This window comes from Hydra vulgaris, chromosome 05, assembly GCF_038396675.1.
Source record: "Hydra vulgaris chromosome 05, alternate assembly HydraT2T_AEP".
Taxonomy (NCBI): domain Eukaryota; kingdom Metazoa; phylum Cnidaria; class Hydrozoa; order Anthoathecata; family Hydridae; genus Hydra; species Hydra vulgaris.
This window is the reverse complement of record NC_088924.1, coordinates 24598377-24615000: the sequence shown is the minus strand read 5'-3', so window position 1 is coordinate 24615000 and position 16624 is coordinate 24598377. Positions and strand designations below refer to the sequence as shown.

Here is a 16624-nt window from a genome sequence, read left to right as displayed (position 1 = left end):
TTCTACCATAACTAAGATCATTACATTTTTGGATTTAAAGACAAATATCATGAACTGAAGAGTGTTTTTGATTTATATTCAACAAAAAATAGAAAAGTCAATACATTATTTTCAATAAGTTTATTTTAGATGGGTAACTAAAATCAACAAGTAATAATTAAACAGACTCTTTGGCCCAATTAGCTGTAAGAGATTGCTTTAACCCTCTCTCACACCCCTAATTCCCTCCACCGTACTTTTTTACTTTCCTTTACTGGCTAGAGAGGTTTGTATTAAAAAATAGGCATTACTCATAAAAAAATCCTGCATCCGCCCCTGGGATATGATAGCTTACTGGCAAATAAAAAATTTTGAGTTTTGCAATTTTTAGGTGCTCAGGTTGTTGCTAGAGTGGAAACTACTAGCCGCTTTATTCTCAGACATACTGATCCTACTTTGACATATATGACAGACATATCTGGATCCTACTTTGGTAGTTTTTGTCTATACAGATATAGAATATAGGGAATATGGTAATATGGCCGATTAACTTTTTTGTTTTTAAAGATGTCCAAGTGAACTTCTTTTTTTTAAGTACTAGATAACGGATCAAGATGTATTAGAAAGCCTCAACGTCAGTAAAGATAAGGCTCCTTGTTTGGTCCCATTAATAACAGACAAGTTGTAGCTAGTGTCTGACATAGGTGTGGAAAGACAAAAACTCAATGAACTTCAACAAAGTGTTTGAAATTCAATGTTTTTTAAAGTTTTAAATACAAATGTTAATCTATTTTGTTTCAAAAAATAACTGGATTAGAGTGGATTATTAAATGACTGGGATTGTATTTACCCTATTTCAATATAAATTTTACTTGTTAAATAAAGTTTTTTATAGTTTTATCAATTTTTAATTTTTTTTAGGTTATTGAGAAAAGATTTTTTGGATTTGATTGACTGATTACAAAAAATATTCCTTCATTTTCCTTCAAGTTTCTCTCTTTTAAATATTTCCCAGAAAAGCCCCCTGTAACTGTTTTTATGTCAAAAAACCAATATAATACCACGTACCACATACAAAGTAATGAGTACTTAAAATATAATACTTACAAATTAAAAAGTATTCTTTAATAAATTTAAAAAAATATAACAAAATGTATTGAGATTACAGGCATTTTAAGGTTTAAAAATTGTTTCCAAAAATAAAAACTTTTTCTTATTTTTTCAAAAAGTTTTTACAAACATAGATTAAAAATAAAAATTCAAAGATATTTATGCTAAGACTTCCTACAAATTATTTCAAAAATAGTTCAAAGCGCTCAAAGAACTGCATATTTTTTACCTTCCGATTGAACTTTTACGTTTTTCGAAAATAAAACAAACACCTTAGTGGCCATGTAGTTGGTTTTACTTTCTTTATATTTTCAACTAAGAGAAATATTTAATGATAGCAATCGTGAAAATTTTAAACCTCAAAGCTTTCTTTTTTTTGTTGACTCTCAAAAAATTTTGAGAAAAAAATTCTTAAAGGCTTCAAATATGTTTCTAAAAAACTTTGTAAATCAACCTTCCGTATTTCTTTTATTTTTAAGTTTTTCAACTACAAAATTTTCAGTCGCGTAAATTAAATGTTAAGAGTTATATAACTTAAACTATTATTACTCTTTTAAAGATTTGAAGCATCATTATAACTAAAGATATTAAATTGTAAAAGCCACATGCAGTTACAATCGTAAAAAATATGAATCTATTAAATTAGTTATAAATGAATCTTATACTATTCCCTTAATTTGTCATTTTTAATATTTGACAGACAGCATAATTAACATAATTAGCATAATTTTTGGACTAAAAAGATAATAAAAGGAGTAAGAAGAAAAAAAGAAAAAAACTAAGCAATCGATGTTTTGATAAGATTTTATTATTTTAAAAAAAGTCGATTCGATCAGAAGGTAAAGCAGGCAAAGCATTAATTGCTAGTGTGTTATATGCTAGGATCAATATTACAAAACAATCTTTATTTCTAACCTACAACTTTAAAGACGAAAGATAAGCCATAAAAAAATACAGAATACATGTAAAATATATGTATTGATTTATGATCTTAGTTTATTTGATATAAAAAGTCGCATAATTACATAAAGACAGACTTTTTAATTAGACAAGATTAAAACTAATAGCGGTGAAGTTACGTATTTCATTAATTGTTTGAAAATAAATACACTATAAATGTCGTTTTATGATGCAACATAAATAATCATTGAAATAAACCAAATGCTCATTTTTCGACAAATCGAGTTTTACTAGGCTGACAAATTTTTTAAAGCCTGTGTACACGGAAAGTTTTTGTTTTTATTCGTGACTGAAATAATTATTTTATAATTTTGAAGGCCGATTTTATAAGAACTGTTTTTTTTAGTTTTGAGATAAAGACATTTTGTTAAGACCAAGTAAAAATTAATAAACGGGAGAGGTCTTAATAAGCTTTGGGTTGGAGGGAAAAGTTTCCAAAAAATAATTTATTAAACTTGCCCCCCTCCTCCCCTTCTATTAAGCTCTCGAGGGTAGACAAATATAGAACGGTTTATTGACTCATAAGTTATTGTTTTGATAAGTGCAGTATGGGAGGATGTTTTATTAAAAAATTCAAATTTTTCCCAGTAGTAATATTTTATTTTTGACATTTTATTATATTTATTAGAATACTAATTCATAACTTCAATTAAACTTTTTATTACATATTATGTAAAAAGCTTTTTAAACAAAAACATTATAATCGACCAACGCATTACATACATTTTTTCTTAATGAGCATCAATAGAGTACGTACGCAGTAAAACTACTGGTTTAGGACCCCTTTTTTCTCCTTTTTTTACCTCTATATGCTTTCAATAAGCCCCTGGCCCTTTACGTACTTACAAAATTTTTCTTAGGGGGCATCTTTAAAGTACGTACGCAAACCACTGATTTAGGAGCTTCTTTTCCACCGTGTACACACCTTTATGCTTTCAACAAATTCCTTCCCCTATATGTATTATTTATTACGAAATCAACCCTTCTTTCTCTAAAGCATAAATTTTCTAAAACATTTACAACAAAAAAACACTTAAGTAATTTGACATATCTACGTTACATAACATAATAGTAATTTTTTAAACTCGTAAAAATTGATGCTTTACTAAGAAATAAAAAACAAATTTTAGGAGAGATAGTCAAACTGCGTACTTAGTCGCTGTCTTTAACATCTTCATGAAAGCATTCATACGTTTTTGTTTCCTCCCCCATACCTGTACGTACTTTATGAAGACTCCTTAAATAATAATATATATTTTAGCATTGGACGTACGTATTGGTTCAGTTCTTGGACGACATTTGTCCACTAAAGAGCTGTATGCAATCCACCGTAATCAAAAAACATACATGATGTTCCACAAAATTTTAAAGAAATGGTTGGCAATAACCAATGAGGAATTTTATAAAACAGCTGCGAGCTTTGTTGATCCTGCTATGAGAAGGAATTTACAAGGCGATTTTACTCAAGTTTTTACTTTTGGAAAAAAAGAGTGGCTAGGTAAAAGCAAGCATAATATCTTTTCCTTTTGTTGGTTTTTGATTAGTTTTATTTTTTTATTTTTTTTATTTTTATTCAGGAAATGCACAAGGTTTATTCTTTCGCAAGATCGGTAATGATGTTTGGACACTGACGTTAGTGTGGCGTTTTTAAAAAGTTTCTTTTTACACCGATATAGGTTGTTTACTTTTTTTGAAAACTTGCGTGAATATTATTTGTTTGTTGTATTTTTTGCTCAGACATTTGTTAAAATAAAATTGTTGGGCACACGTTTCAGAAATTTAAGATTTAAGTTACTCTCAGAGTTTCACCCCGAAAAAAGTTTATCAAATAAGTATAGAGAGACATCTGAAAACTTCATTTTTTCTGTAGAAAATTCAGGAAGATATCAAATATATCAAGATATCAAATATTGGAAAATTAACATTGAAAATCTACCAAAAAGTCAATTATACCATATTAAAAATAGGTAAATATGTTGTCAGAAAGGCGAAGTTTATCAAAAAATAACAGTTTACATGAATCAATTTTTCAATTTCTGGAATTTAGTATATATTAAAAAACACCAGATTGCTCTAATTTGGAGAAAAAACGCTAGATCTACTTGAATTTAATTTAGGAACATAGTGGCTTGAAAAGTAGAACATGTGGATAGAATAGTCAAACATAGTAATTAAGTATGCAATTGGTTCCAATTGTAGCATAATATGATAATAAATACTAAACAAAATCTTTTAAAAATACAGGGTGACCACAAAGTATCCGCACAGATAAAGAGCTTAATAAAAAGCATGTAGAAAGTATTTGGAACACAAATTTTATTTTAAAACATTTATTGAACTATAACAATTATGATTCAAAGATTGAATTCGAATTTTCCTCCATCAGCAAAATAACAGGCCTGTAGGCGTCTCGGCAATGCTTCGACGGTGGCGAGCAAGTAGGCAGGGTCCAGAGAATCCCAAGCTTTCAGTAGTGATTTTTTTAAACTTTCAATATTTTTATGCGGCTTTTGGCATGCCTTTCCTTCTAGGACGCTCCAGACTGAGAAATCCATTGGGTTAAGATCGGGGCTCGATGGCGGCCATTGAGAAAAGTTGATAAAATCAGGAAAAGTTGCCGCACAAAAATCCTGAACTGTCTTCTTTTTATGGGCTGGAGCTCCATCTTGCATGAACGTCCAAATACGATTTCCAAGTTCTTTTTGAGCCCAAGGAACAATTTCTTTCTTGAGCATATCCAAATAATTGTCACCGTTGACCTTTATACCTTGTGGAACAAATATGAGCGGTGTCTTAACATGAGCCGTTATCCCGGCGAATACCATAACTGAAGCAGGATGAGAACTGCGTGAAACCGAGACATTTGGTTGAGATTTTGCCCAAATTCGATCGTTCTGCTTATTAAGAATGCTTTCCACTGTAAAAATCTTTTCGTCAGTGAACAAGATGTTGCGAAAATCAATTCCGTTGAAACGGTGAAGAAGTCCAAGAGAACGGTCTTTACGTTTGACTTTAGCTGCTCGAGAAAGAAGTTGCGACTTGTTCTTCTTGTATGGTTTGAGCTTAAGCTTCTTTTTGATTATCTTTGCCATTGAAGTTCGTTTTATCCCCATTTTCTTTGCGAGACCTCGAGCAGATTGATTGGGGTTCAAACGCAGGCGATCACGTACCTTTTTCACATTGCTCGCAGTGATCACTGTTCGAGGTCTTTCGGATTTTGGATGATTAGAACTTGTTCCCAACTCGTCAAAGCGTTTAATTGTGTCGTAAATTGTCCGTCTTGGCGCATGTAAACGGTTCCGAATGTAGCTCGCTGAGTAGCCTTTTTTGTGAAACTCGATGATAGATTGACGATAAGGAGAAACGCGCACCATTCTAAAAAAACCAATTGAACATAGTTTACAAAGTATATAAAGTAAAGTATATAAAGTTTATGACATAATATTAACCAAAAACAACAAATAAATAAGAAAATACATAAGTGCTTTTACGCTTATATTTTCACAAACCGTGAAAATATAAGCGTAAAAGCACTTATATTTTCACGCACACGAGACGGTTTCACGAGATGAAACCGTCTCGTGTGCGGATACTTTGTGGTCACCCTGTACATTCAATATTATATATATTATTACTTTTTTTGTTTTTTAATAGTTATTTTTAATGGTTTTACAGTTTTAACTTTTTTACCAAAGTCTATGCTTTCCGCTTGATTAATGTTCGATAGCTTTTTGAGCTGAAGATTTTAGCAATTCTCATGCTTGTTTCCTCATATTTGTTGCTGTTCTGCGAGACTTCAAAATGTTGAGAACATTTTTTTATCTTGAATTGATATGCTCATTAAACTGTCCACGGAGCGGCAACTTGCATCCACAAACGTTTTAGAAAACTCTTTATGTCATACATAAGCATGTTTACCTCTATGAGCTTACATTTTAGTATGAAAATTCAAATTATAAAAATACTATTGCGTAAAAAAGCCACTTAATATAGTACCTTTCTCATATGAATTTTTATTATAAAGGTTATAATAATAACATAAAATATATAGCGAAATGTTGTTCAACTTATGTGAGAATGCTAATACATATTTGCATTCATGGAGATTTAATCTCTCCACAATGGTTGTCATGAAAAATGATTCTCATTAAGTTTTTCAAAGTAGACTAAAGCAAGCAACATCTTTGTCTCTAGGTACGTTCTTCTGGAACTGCTATATGTCTTTAATTTGGTTAAACAAGGTTACTATAGCCTTCAATGATCCTTGAGTATATTATGATTTTAAAAAGATAATTTCAAAACAAAGTATTTCAATTTAAAATATAATTTAAAAAGATTAAATGACTCACTGTGACAATGTTTTCACCTTTTTTTTCTTGAAAGTTGTTTAGTTTTCGCGACATAAAAATAGGAAAGTCGTTAACTTTTATGTATCCAGGGCTTTCACTATGTTTGACTCAAACTTGATACCATTTCTACTCGCTTTTAAGATTTAATAGACTTGAACTGTTTTAGTCGTAATGTATTTGCCAAGTTATTTGATTATTAAAAGAATCTTTGTCATATTTATTTTGTTTGGTTAGTTTCTCCTGTTCTTAGAAAGACTTAAGCTCCTAAACTTTCCTCTCGATCAAAATAAATTTCTTTAAGAAGAGAAAAGGCTACTTGTCCCTTTACTTTTTTGGAAACTATAAAAATGCTCTCAGCATAGTTTGTGCTAATCTTAAAAGATGAACGTTTGTGAGGTTTAGCAAAGTTCTTCCCATTTTCATTATTTTATTAAAAAATCAATTTTATAATCAAAATCAATATAAAATACAAACTAGACAAAGTTTAAATTATATTATGATATTTCCATTAAGACTGTAATAGCAGATGATTTTTTAATAAAGCCCATAACCACGTTAAAAACAATATTTTTTAATCTTCTTAAGGAGCGGAGGATCTATTGTATTTAATGTATTATATATTTACAATAAAATAAAAATTTAAAATGCATAATCAAAGATTGAAACATTTTTCTTAAAAATACTTTGGTGTAAAGTTTATACATCAACAATTACTTTAACTTAACCTTTCTGTCAATTTATTTTATTTGTTTTATGTCAACTTTCAATATCTGTGATTGCTTTCAGATTATTCTAAAAATAAAATGAGTCCAGATGCCTCTCTACTAGTTTTTTTGATTTTTTGAAGTACTCTGAGTGCAAACTTAAATTTTAAACTTCTTTCCTATGTGCAGTTCAAATTTCATATTTAAAACAAACTTTTTATGTTTCACATATTTTGACTCAACTATCTAAACACTTTTATATGTCGATTTTTTTTACTCTTTGTTTTTTCTAATATACGTTTAAAAATCAAACTTAAAAAAAAGTTTGAAAAACAGAGCTAAATTAGTAGAAAAAATAATTAATAATGACAAACATTTAATATGTTTAGTTTTTATGTTTTTTAACATTTATTGGATTTATTAACGTTGATAAACATGCAGCTTTGCTGACGTGTTAAAGATGATTATTAATTTGTGTTTTCTACATTTCTATTTAGTTCTATTATATTTTTGATATATTTAAGTTTAATTATAGTTCTGTTATAGTTTTGATATATTCAAAATACAAATGACGTTTTGAGCAAAAAGAAGTTTTTATTTTATATTATTACATTATATTGTTTTTATTTTATATTATTACATTAAATTGTTTTTATTTTATATTATTACATTAAATTGTTTTTATTTTATATTATTACATTAAATTGTTTTTCTTTTATATTATTACATTAAGTTGTTTTTATTTTATATTATTACATTAAATTGTTTTTATTTTATATTATTACATTAAATTTTTTTCATGCAACGCAAGCGGGATATTTAAGCAAAGTTTGGCGTTCTCTTTTTATTTTAATTTTATGTGCTTTCGTATTAAAATTTCGTACTAGTTCTTTAAAAAAAATAAAGTTGTTCGATTGAAATCGGGATTCCCGAACAACGCTTTTTAAACCTTAGATTACTCTTTCTGCACCTGTCTTCCAAATCAACTAGTTTGTCTTTGACAGCAACGTTTGTTATATCATTTTGGTTTGATGTTGAGTTTGATTTTTTTTTTGGTTTCAGAAAGTTCTTGAAAAATAAATTCATATTTCATATTTCTCGCTAAGAATCTCCGCCGATTTTCTTAGTTTAGGGGAGAGTGGGGTATTGGCGAACACCTAAGCGGGAATCCGAATTATAGACACCAGTTATACAAAATTGACCATATTTATTGTTTATCAATTAGTTTGACTATTCAGTTACAAACCCTAAGAAACAATTATTGTTAATCATTTTATAAAATAAAAATTTATGGCAAAAATAAAACCATTGGTGTTCGGATTTACCCTACGTTCGTGGGGTAATTCCAAACACACCGGGGGGCAATCACAAACACTGTTGTGTAATAACGAATAAAATGCTAATTGTAATAACTGCAAAAATCATACAATCATATTAATAACAAAATCATAATAACAACAAAAAAAGGAGTGGTTTTATATCCATAGAAGCTACAATAGAATGCTACTCATGAAAAAAGTTGCATAAAATTATCAGAAAAAGTTAAAATCAAATTATAGTGAACAATAATTGCAGCTTTATTACACTATTGCACGTCTAGAACTTAGCATGGGATCCCCTCTCAGCAGGTAAAAAATAAATTGTCAAATATATTTTTCTATAATGCTGTTTTTGACTATGTTCGTAGTTACACCGCGTTCGCCATTACCCCACTCCCGCCTCCTTGTTTCTTTTTTAAGTTTTGCATTTTCTTCTTGAAGATTTAACAGCTTAATTTCCATTTTATCAAACTTCTTGTTAAAAATTTTCAATAAGGTTTTCTCAGAAATGAAACGGTACATCTTGCCATTTTTAATTTAGTTTACCAAAACACGTCCGATCCCGCCCAAAGTTTTTGCCAATGTCAAATTTAAAACATTTAAATTTATTTTTAAGTATTAAAAAACCCCAAAATCTAAGTAAAATAGTAAAGGAGAGCACATAAAAATCAAAAACCAAATGCTGCTCGAATAATATTGTTGCCATTCTCGCTAATTACTTGTAAATCGAGATAGAAACAGCAAAAAAAAATTAAAAATACAAATTTTTTATCTTTTTCGTTGACCGGTGTAATACTATATCCGGTTCAAAAATACTAAAGCATTTTCAGTAATATTTAATAGGAATTTAAATCATTACAATTTTTTCTTGTTTTATTAATTCTAAAATAAAAATAACAAATTTAGGGTTGGGTGAGCGCATTAGTTTTGTGTTTTAGGTCATCATTTGTCTTTTTAAAAGAGTTTTACGCTATCTATTGAAATCATACATGTTACACAAAATTCTTAGGTAATGGTTAATAATAACTCATGCGGAGTTCCATAGCATAGAAACACTAATTCTGCATTGAGAAATGATTCGTTAGATTAAAAACATGAACCTAATTTTTAAGCAGTTGTGGTGTAGTGGTTAGACTTTTAACTTCAAGGAGGTCCATGGTTTAAAGCGGGCTCTGACATATATGCATCATTGATAAGGAAAGAGGCGCGAACTTCCTGGTTAAACGCTATTCCGCGATACTCTGCGATAAGACTTTTTGGAGCAACTAAATTATTAAAATAAAAATTTCATTTTGTTTTTATCTCCATTTTTATCTGCATTTTCATCTTTGAAATCATTTTTGTATTTTTATCATTCTATTTCATACTAATAAGGAAATACTGAGAACTAAAAAAAATTCTCTTTTTGCAACAAACTGACTCTTGAATTTCAAGACAATATAAACAATTTTGCATGAAAACTTATTTTGTTTTTCTATCTAAACCTCAGACCTTTTTCTTTATTTATTTATTTAACCTCTGCGCTATGGCACAGTGCTTTTTGGGATACCTAAAATAATTAAATACACAATATATATATATATATATATATATATATATATATATATATATATATATATATATATATATATATATATATATATATATATATATATATATATATATACATATATATATATAAATATATATATATATATATATATATATATATATATATATATATTTATATATATATATATATATATATATATATTAGAATACTAGAATATTAGAACAAAGATCAGAATATAAGGTTAGAATCTCAGAATGAAAATTAGAATATAAGATTAGAATATGAAATTAAATTTTTAGAATAAAGATTAGAATAAAAGATTAGAATATAATTTATTTTTAAAAGACTTTTTATTTCTCATCTTTTTATTATGCAATGCTTTTATGAAAACGTATTTTTTTCGACGATTTTTTCTGCTTCAAGTTAATCAATTTTTTTTATATCAATTCAGTTTCACTTTAAAAAAAAATAAGTTAGCCTAAAAATAAGAGTCAAGATAGTTACAATTGTAGTTACAAATCAATAAAAAAAAACCGGCAAATGTTACTAGGAAACCATCTAACTTCCTATTAATCCTGTTAAGTGCGAGCTATGTCCACTAATCCTGTTAAGTTTTTGCTTAGGCCTTGGCTATTGTTCCGGCGCCGGATCCAAAAGTAAAAGGGCGATTCTTCCTACATATATGTGCAGTATTTATACGCATATTTGCTAGGTTAGCGATCTTTAGTATGCTCCAAAAATGTATTATTTACAAATGTGACGCAAGGTCGTCTTAATCCGGAACTGATGAAAGTCATGCTTTCGAAAAAAAAAAATCTGAAAAAAACTTGTTTTTGGAGTTTCACCAACGTTTATTTATTGATATTTATTTTTTATTTATCAAAGTATTTTGAAAGATTATTGAAATAAACGATAATAGTTTTGGATGTTGTAAAAGTTTTTCTTTATTTCCCAAAGATTTTGTTTGTAAGGTTTTATATTTAGTATAAATTATCTTGCCTAGTTATATATTAAATATCTATATAATATTCATAAATATTTGCCTAATTAAGTTAAACTTTATTAATAAAAGTTGGTTATTAAGTTTTTAATTTTAATTAAAAAGTTAATAAAATATTATCAAATATTTGTATTTGCGAAATCAATGTAAGCGCAAAGGTCATTATAGAAGATCTTCTTGGACATGCATTTAAATTTTAATAATATCAAGTTTAGCATTTTTATGCACCAGCTATACAGTAATACAGTAATGGAATTGAAAGATCGTTGTGTTATTTGTCAATACACTATGAATAGAAAGTCTGTTATTAAATTGAATCCGTGCGAGCATTTATTTCACCAAATTTGTTTACAACCACTTCTGGAAGAACCAGAACCACCTTGTCCAATTTGTAGACTTGAAATACATACAACTGATCAAGTTGAAAGAAAGCATGTTTTATCTTCATCGAAAGATAGAAGAAGAGTAACTGAATGTGCTGATCGAATCGACAATTAGGTGACTCTGGCGCAAACTTTAGGTGTCAAATATAAGACAGCATACAATTGGGTCCGAAACGGAAGCTTAAATTTTATTGGAAGAGGTGGTTTTACACCAAAAAAATTAACCGATGATCCAATTGAAGAAACTCTAACATGGATTGAAAGTGACTATCAGTTGGCATTGTTAGCCATTAAAACAAGGATACTAAGACAAATTAATATTAGCGTCAGCATAACACAACTGCCAATTACCTCGAAGGCAGACTATTTACATTTAAAAAAGCGCACAAGGAGCCTACTACAATGAATAGTAATAAAAACAAAGAAAAAAGAGCTGAATATATTAGGTACATTAACGAACACATCACAAATGGTTATCAGATAATTTGGTTGGATGAAACAAATTTTAATCTTTTTTGTAGAAAAACCCAAGGAATTGCCAAACAGGGGAAAAAAGCACTAATGAAAATACCTTCTTCAAAAGGTTCAAACATGCATCAGATTGCACCTATATGAACAACAAATATTGTCATGATGTAAACGGGCAGAGGATCATTTAAAGGAGATTCTTATTACGAGTGAATGTTGGCTTTGTTTAACCGGTGGGTTACACCCGGGAATCGTTTAGAGGATTTGGTTGCCGTAACAGACAATGCTCCATGTCACACTCGTTTGGAAAGGGTGTTTGAAAATTCACCGACTCAGTTGTTACGACTAGGACCCTAAAGCCCAACGTTAAACCCAAAGGTAGCTATCTGGTCCAAAATAAAGATAAACGTTAAAATATTATTTGCATTCTACCTGTATTCGGTGCTGAGATTATGGAGCAACGAATGCAGTATTTAGAAAGAATTATTACTTTGGCAAAAAATACAATAATGGGAGGTGATTGTACACGCGCTTGTCAACATATGACCACGCATTACGCAAGGATTTTAAATATGGAAGTGCTTAACTGAATATTGCAATAATTTTTAATGACGTTTTTTGAATTTAAATATTAAATTTTTATTTGAATAGATTATTTGTGTTTTATTTATTATTCATCTGAGATCTCAATTAAATTTTTCACAAACAAATATAAAAGAAAGTTTTAACTGACACCCAATTGGATTTTTCCAGTTACCGCCTAAACCTCAAATGCCTTTTTCATAACTTTTTCTATTTTATTGATATTATATTATTATTTCCAGCCTTAAATCACAAAGTATATTAAGACTACAAAATTCAAAATACAAAGAACTTTGTATTTTTTATACTTTTCTCAATTACAACTTTTATCTTCTCAATTTCATCTTACAATTTCTTATTTACACCTTTCATGTTCTAAATTACATCTTACGTTTCTCAATTAAAACTTTCATCTTCTAAATTACAACTTACGTTTCTTAAATATGACTTTCAAGTTCTCAATTACATCTTCAAAAGGTGTAGTTGTATAAAACTTGCAGACATTTTTAATAAATGTATTTTGATGCGTTTTTATAGCTGAATGACCCCTTTTATGATCAAGTTTTTTCAACCTCTATACAAGCATGTAAATTATATATAAGTGTGCAGCCAAAAAAACTCTCAATGATGAAGTAATGTATTTTTTTGTAAAGAGCTCTAAAATATTGAAAAATCAATTTTTTGTACAAACAAAAGTCATTAAAAAGAAAAAAAAAAACATTGGTTTATGCGTAAATTCTTGTTTACATTTTAAAAAAGTTTCTTGACCTTCATACTTAACGACTTTACATTTAACATAAGAATTCACTCAGATTATGAAGAGTATTTTCGTTTTGGAATGGAAATAAAACTAATATCAATTGCATATTCAAAGATTGTTTATTACTTAAAGAACATATATCAGTATATTACCTAAAAAAAATTTATTAATGATAATCCACAAAAAAGTTCAAGAAAAAAAATTATCAAATTATTTAATTAGCCTATATTTCTATATATATATTTATAAAAATTGAGTGTTATTTTTCTATAGAAAAGTATTAATATTGATCTAAAAGACAAGAATTATTAAACAAACGAAAGTAAAAATAAGTCAAAACTAGTTTTTTTTTTAATATTTTTTAATTTTAATAATTAATAATTTATTATTACAAAATTATTAATTAATATTTTAATATTACAAAAGAGTTTCTTTTGAAATATTTTGCGACTTTTTTTTTCCGCCTATTGTAGTGACTGCATCAGTTCAAATTCGGTTTAATAATTAAAGTTTATATGTTTTAAAATTAGTCTAACTATGTTTATATGACATTTAAGTCAACAGAAATATAATTTTTCTGAATATTTTTGCTAAAAAGTACCAATTAAGTTTTAAGGTTTAGCCAAGCTCTTTATTTTGCGCGTTTATTTTACAATGAATGTTAAAATAAATATTTATTTGAATATAAAGCATTTAATTTGTGTTTATATTCTTTTTATATTAAGAATCAATAAGTTTTCCAAGCACTCTTTCCACCTTATACCCCCCGATTCTGAAATTTGGCGCAGTTGTTGAAGACAGCGCTTCAACCACTGCACCAAAGCTGATTAAATATGGCTTGTATTCAGATCAACAACAAAATATACAATATACAGACCGGAAAGGCGTAGTTATAAAATTGAAAATACAGTAGGTTTAATATTCAGTAGGTTAAAAATTCAGTAGGTCAAAAATATAGTAGGTCAACGATTTAGTAGGTTGGAAAATTAGTAGCGCATATTTTAATAAATGTGTAAATATAAAAATCAAAAATTTTTGGTTAAAAGTCAAAAACTTCATAACCTTAATTTCAAAATTAGGTTGAGTTATTGACCACCATAAAAGTTCTATACGTAACTACATCTGAGTAAAATATTAGATTTTTAGTCTAATTTTTTTTCCAGACGTAATTACATCTAAAAAAAATTACTATATATAGGGAAGATGGGGGCGCATTGATCGCCGTAGCAGTGTTTTGAAAATTGCGCAGAACCTGAAAGAGATGTAAAAACTTATTAACTACGAAACACATGTAGAACTATCTGGCTTTTGGAATATATAAATATTTTGATTTAAAAAAATGATAAACATGAATAATTTTAACTTTTAAACAACCCTCTCAAAATATCAATGTACCCCAAACTATGGGGTACTATGATCTCCGACTTGGGGCACATTGATCTTATATGCGTAATATTATCTAAACGTTTAACACTTCTATAACTAAATCTTGTAAATAATTTAGTCAAAGGGTAATATTGTATAACATATAATACATCTAAATTTTTAAATTATTTTTTAAATATAGCAGTTAAACCCACTAGTCTAATTTTTAATTAAAAAATGTATAAATCACAGCAGCTATAAGCTACCCGCTTTATATACGTTTAAAACTTTACAACAACTTGAAATTTATAAGAACTGAAATATAAAGACTGAAATAAGAATACAACTTTTAAGTTTACAAAACTTGTTAAAAGTACAATATTTTGATTAAGAATATTTCATCATTTGTGAAAGTCAAGTTGTGAAGCAGCTTTTGGTTTACATTGTTTTTTATTCCTAAGCAAGTAATTCTTAGTTTCTTTCTTATCTTTTGTGGAGACTTTTTGTTGATTTTTGGTTTGCTTCAAAATTTTCTTTTCTTTTGACAAACGAATTTCATTTCTGACAGGAGTATCAGTCAAGATCCTTGTTTTTAACTGCCTACTTTTAACATTTTTTTTTCTGGCAGATGCTTTTGGGTAAGGTTTTAAAACCTCAGGTGAGATTATAGAAGCAACACTTGTTGACACTTAGTTTAAAATACTTGTTTCAATATTTACTATAGTTATTTCAGACTCTATGTGATTAACATGTGCTGGTATCATTTCAGATTCCATGTTGTTGACAGGAGTGATAGTAACTGTATCTGGAGCAGCTCTATCTGTAACTGATGATGGTAAATATTCGTCATCTTTGAAAATTTCAGAATTGAATGGCTCAATGCCAGCTACTCTAAATCCTGTCTGTATATTAGATGGTGAGAAAGCTTTTGTATACGGTTCTCGAACTATTGAAACAATATCATAAATGGTCATTGGTCTTGGGTTTGAAACCATCCAATTATCACATGCAGAATTGTAAAACCTTTTCAATGGTCCAAAAACAGTTCTATCTAATGGCTGCAATTTATGGCTGCAATGGGGAGGAAAACTTATCATTGTAATTCCGTGTTGAATTGCAAGCTCCAAGCCTTTAACAGAAATATGACTTTCATGACTGTCGAGAAGTAACAAAACTGGAGATTCCTGAGAACAGTTTGAATATTTAACAAAATGTTTAATCCATTCTATGAAAATTTCTGAGTTCATCCAACCAGAAGGATTTGCAAATCCCACACATCTAGGAGGTCCTTCTTTAATCATGTAATCATGAAACTTTACCCTAGGAAAAATAAATAATGGAGGAATGGAATTTCCAATAGCATTAGAGGCACAACATGCAGTTACTAATGTTCCTCGTTCTGCAGATGTGATTCTTCCAACTTGTTTGCTTCCTCTACCAGCTAAAACCTTTACGGGCTTTTGAACGGTTGTTAAACCAGTTTCATCAACATTATATATACAGTTAGGATTATATTTATATCGATTTCTTACCATTTTAAGATTTTGAAAAAACTCTCTTACAGTGTGTTTGTTAAAAGCTGTTGATCGAGCGAAGCTCGTTGCTTCAGGTGTTCGTAGAGACAACTCTGGTTGTCTTTTCATAAAACCTTGCAACCAATCAATGCCTGCAATTTTATTTTTGATCCATGATGATGGGCATATGTTATTGTTTTTTAAAGCAAATTCATATGCCAATAATCGCGTTGACCTAGTTAAAAGGCCATAGTTCATTTTTGATGCAATTAGTAAATAACTTGATAAACTTTTTTCATCTTCTGCTGAAAAAACGTGTCTATTGTTGTAGTTAGGCTTGAAAGCTTCATTTGGATTAAGCCTCTTTTTACGACAATATCTTATTAAAGTCTATCTATGTTAAACTGACGTGCTACAACATTCAGTTGTGTTCCTTCTAAAACTTTATTAACAGCTACTTTCATTGTTTCACTTAGTATAGCAACTTTATTTGTTTTTTTAATTCTATTTCTAACCATTTTAAGATCTGTAAAAAAATATATCAATAAAAACATATGTTTTTAATAAATGCTAATATTT

The 16624-nt window shown here is 28.6% G+C and overlaps 2 protein-coding genes across 2 annotated transcripts in view; one reads left to right on the top strand and one right to left on the bottom strand.

The window, feature by feature from the left end:
• The window catches only part of LOC136080283 (uncharacterized), an 84426-nt gene extending 80573 nt beyond the window's left edge, over nt 1–3853 (top strand). The window contains exons 14-15 of the mRNA XM_065796899.1: nt 3311–3547; nt 3627–3853. Of these exons, the coding sequence (XP_065652971.1) occupies nt 3311–3547; nt 3627–3700 (311 nt within the window). The 3' untranslated portion in view covers nt 3701–3853. The remainder of the gene's footprint in view (nt 1–3310; nt 3548–3626) is intronic.
• An 11367-nt stretch (nt 3854–15220) lies between these two features.
• On the bottom strand, nt 15221–16303 carry LOC136080282 (uncharacterized). Its single transcript, XM_065796898.1, has one exon. The coding sequence runs from the start codon at nt 16301–16303 to the stop codon at nt 15221–15223; it is 1083 nt and encodes a 360-aa protein (XP_065652970.1).
• Nucleotides 16304–16624: the final 321 nt, after the last annotated feature.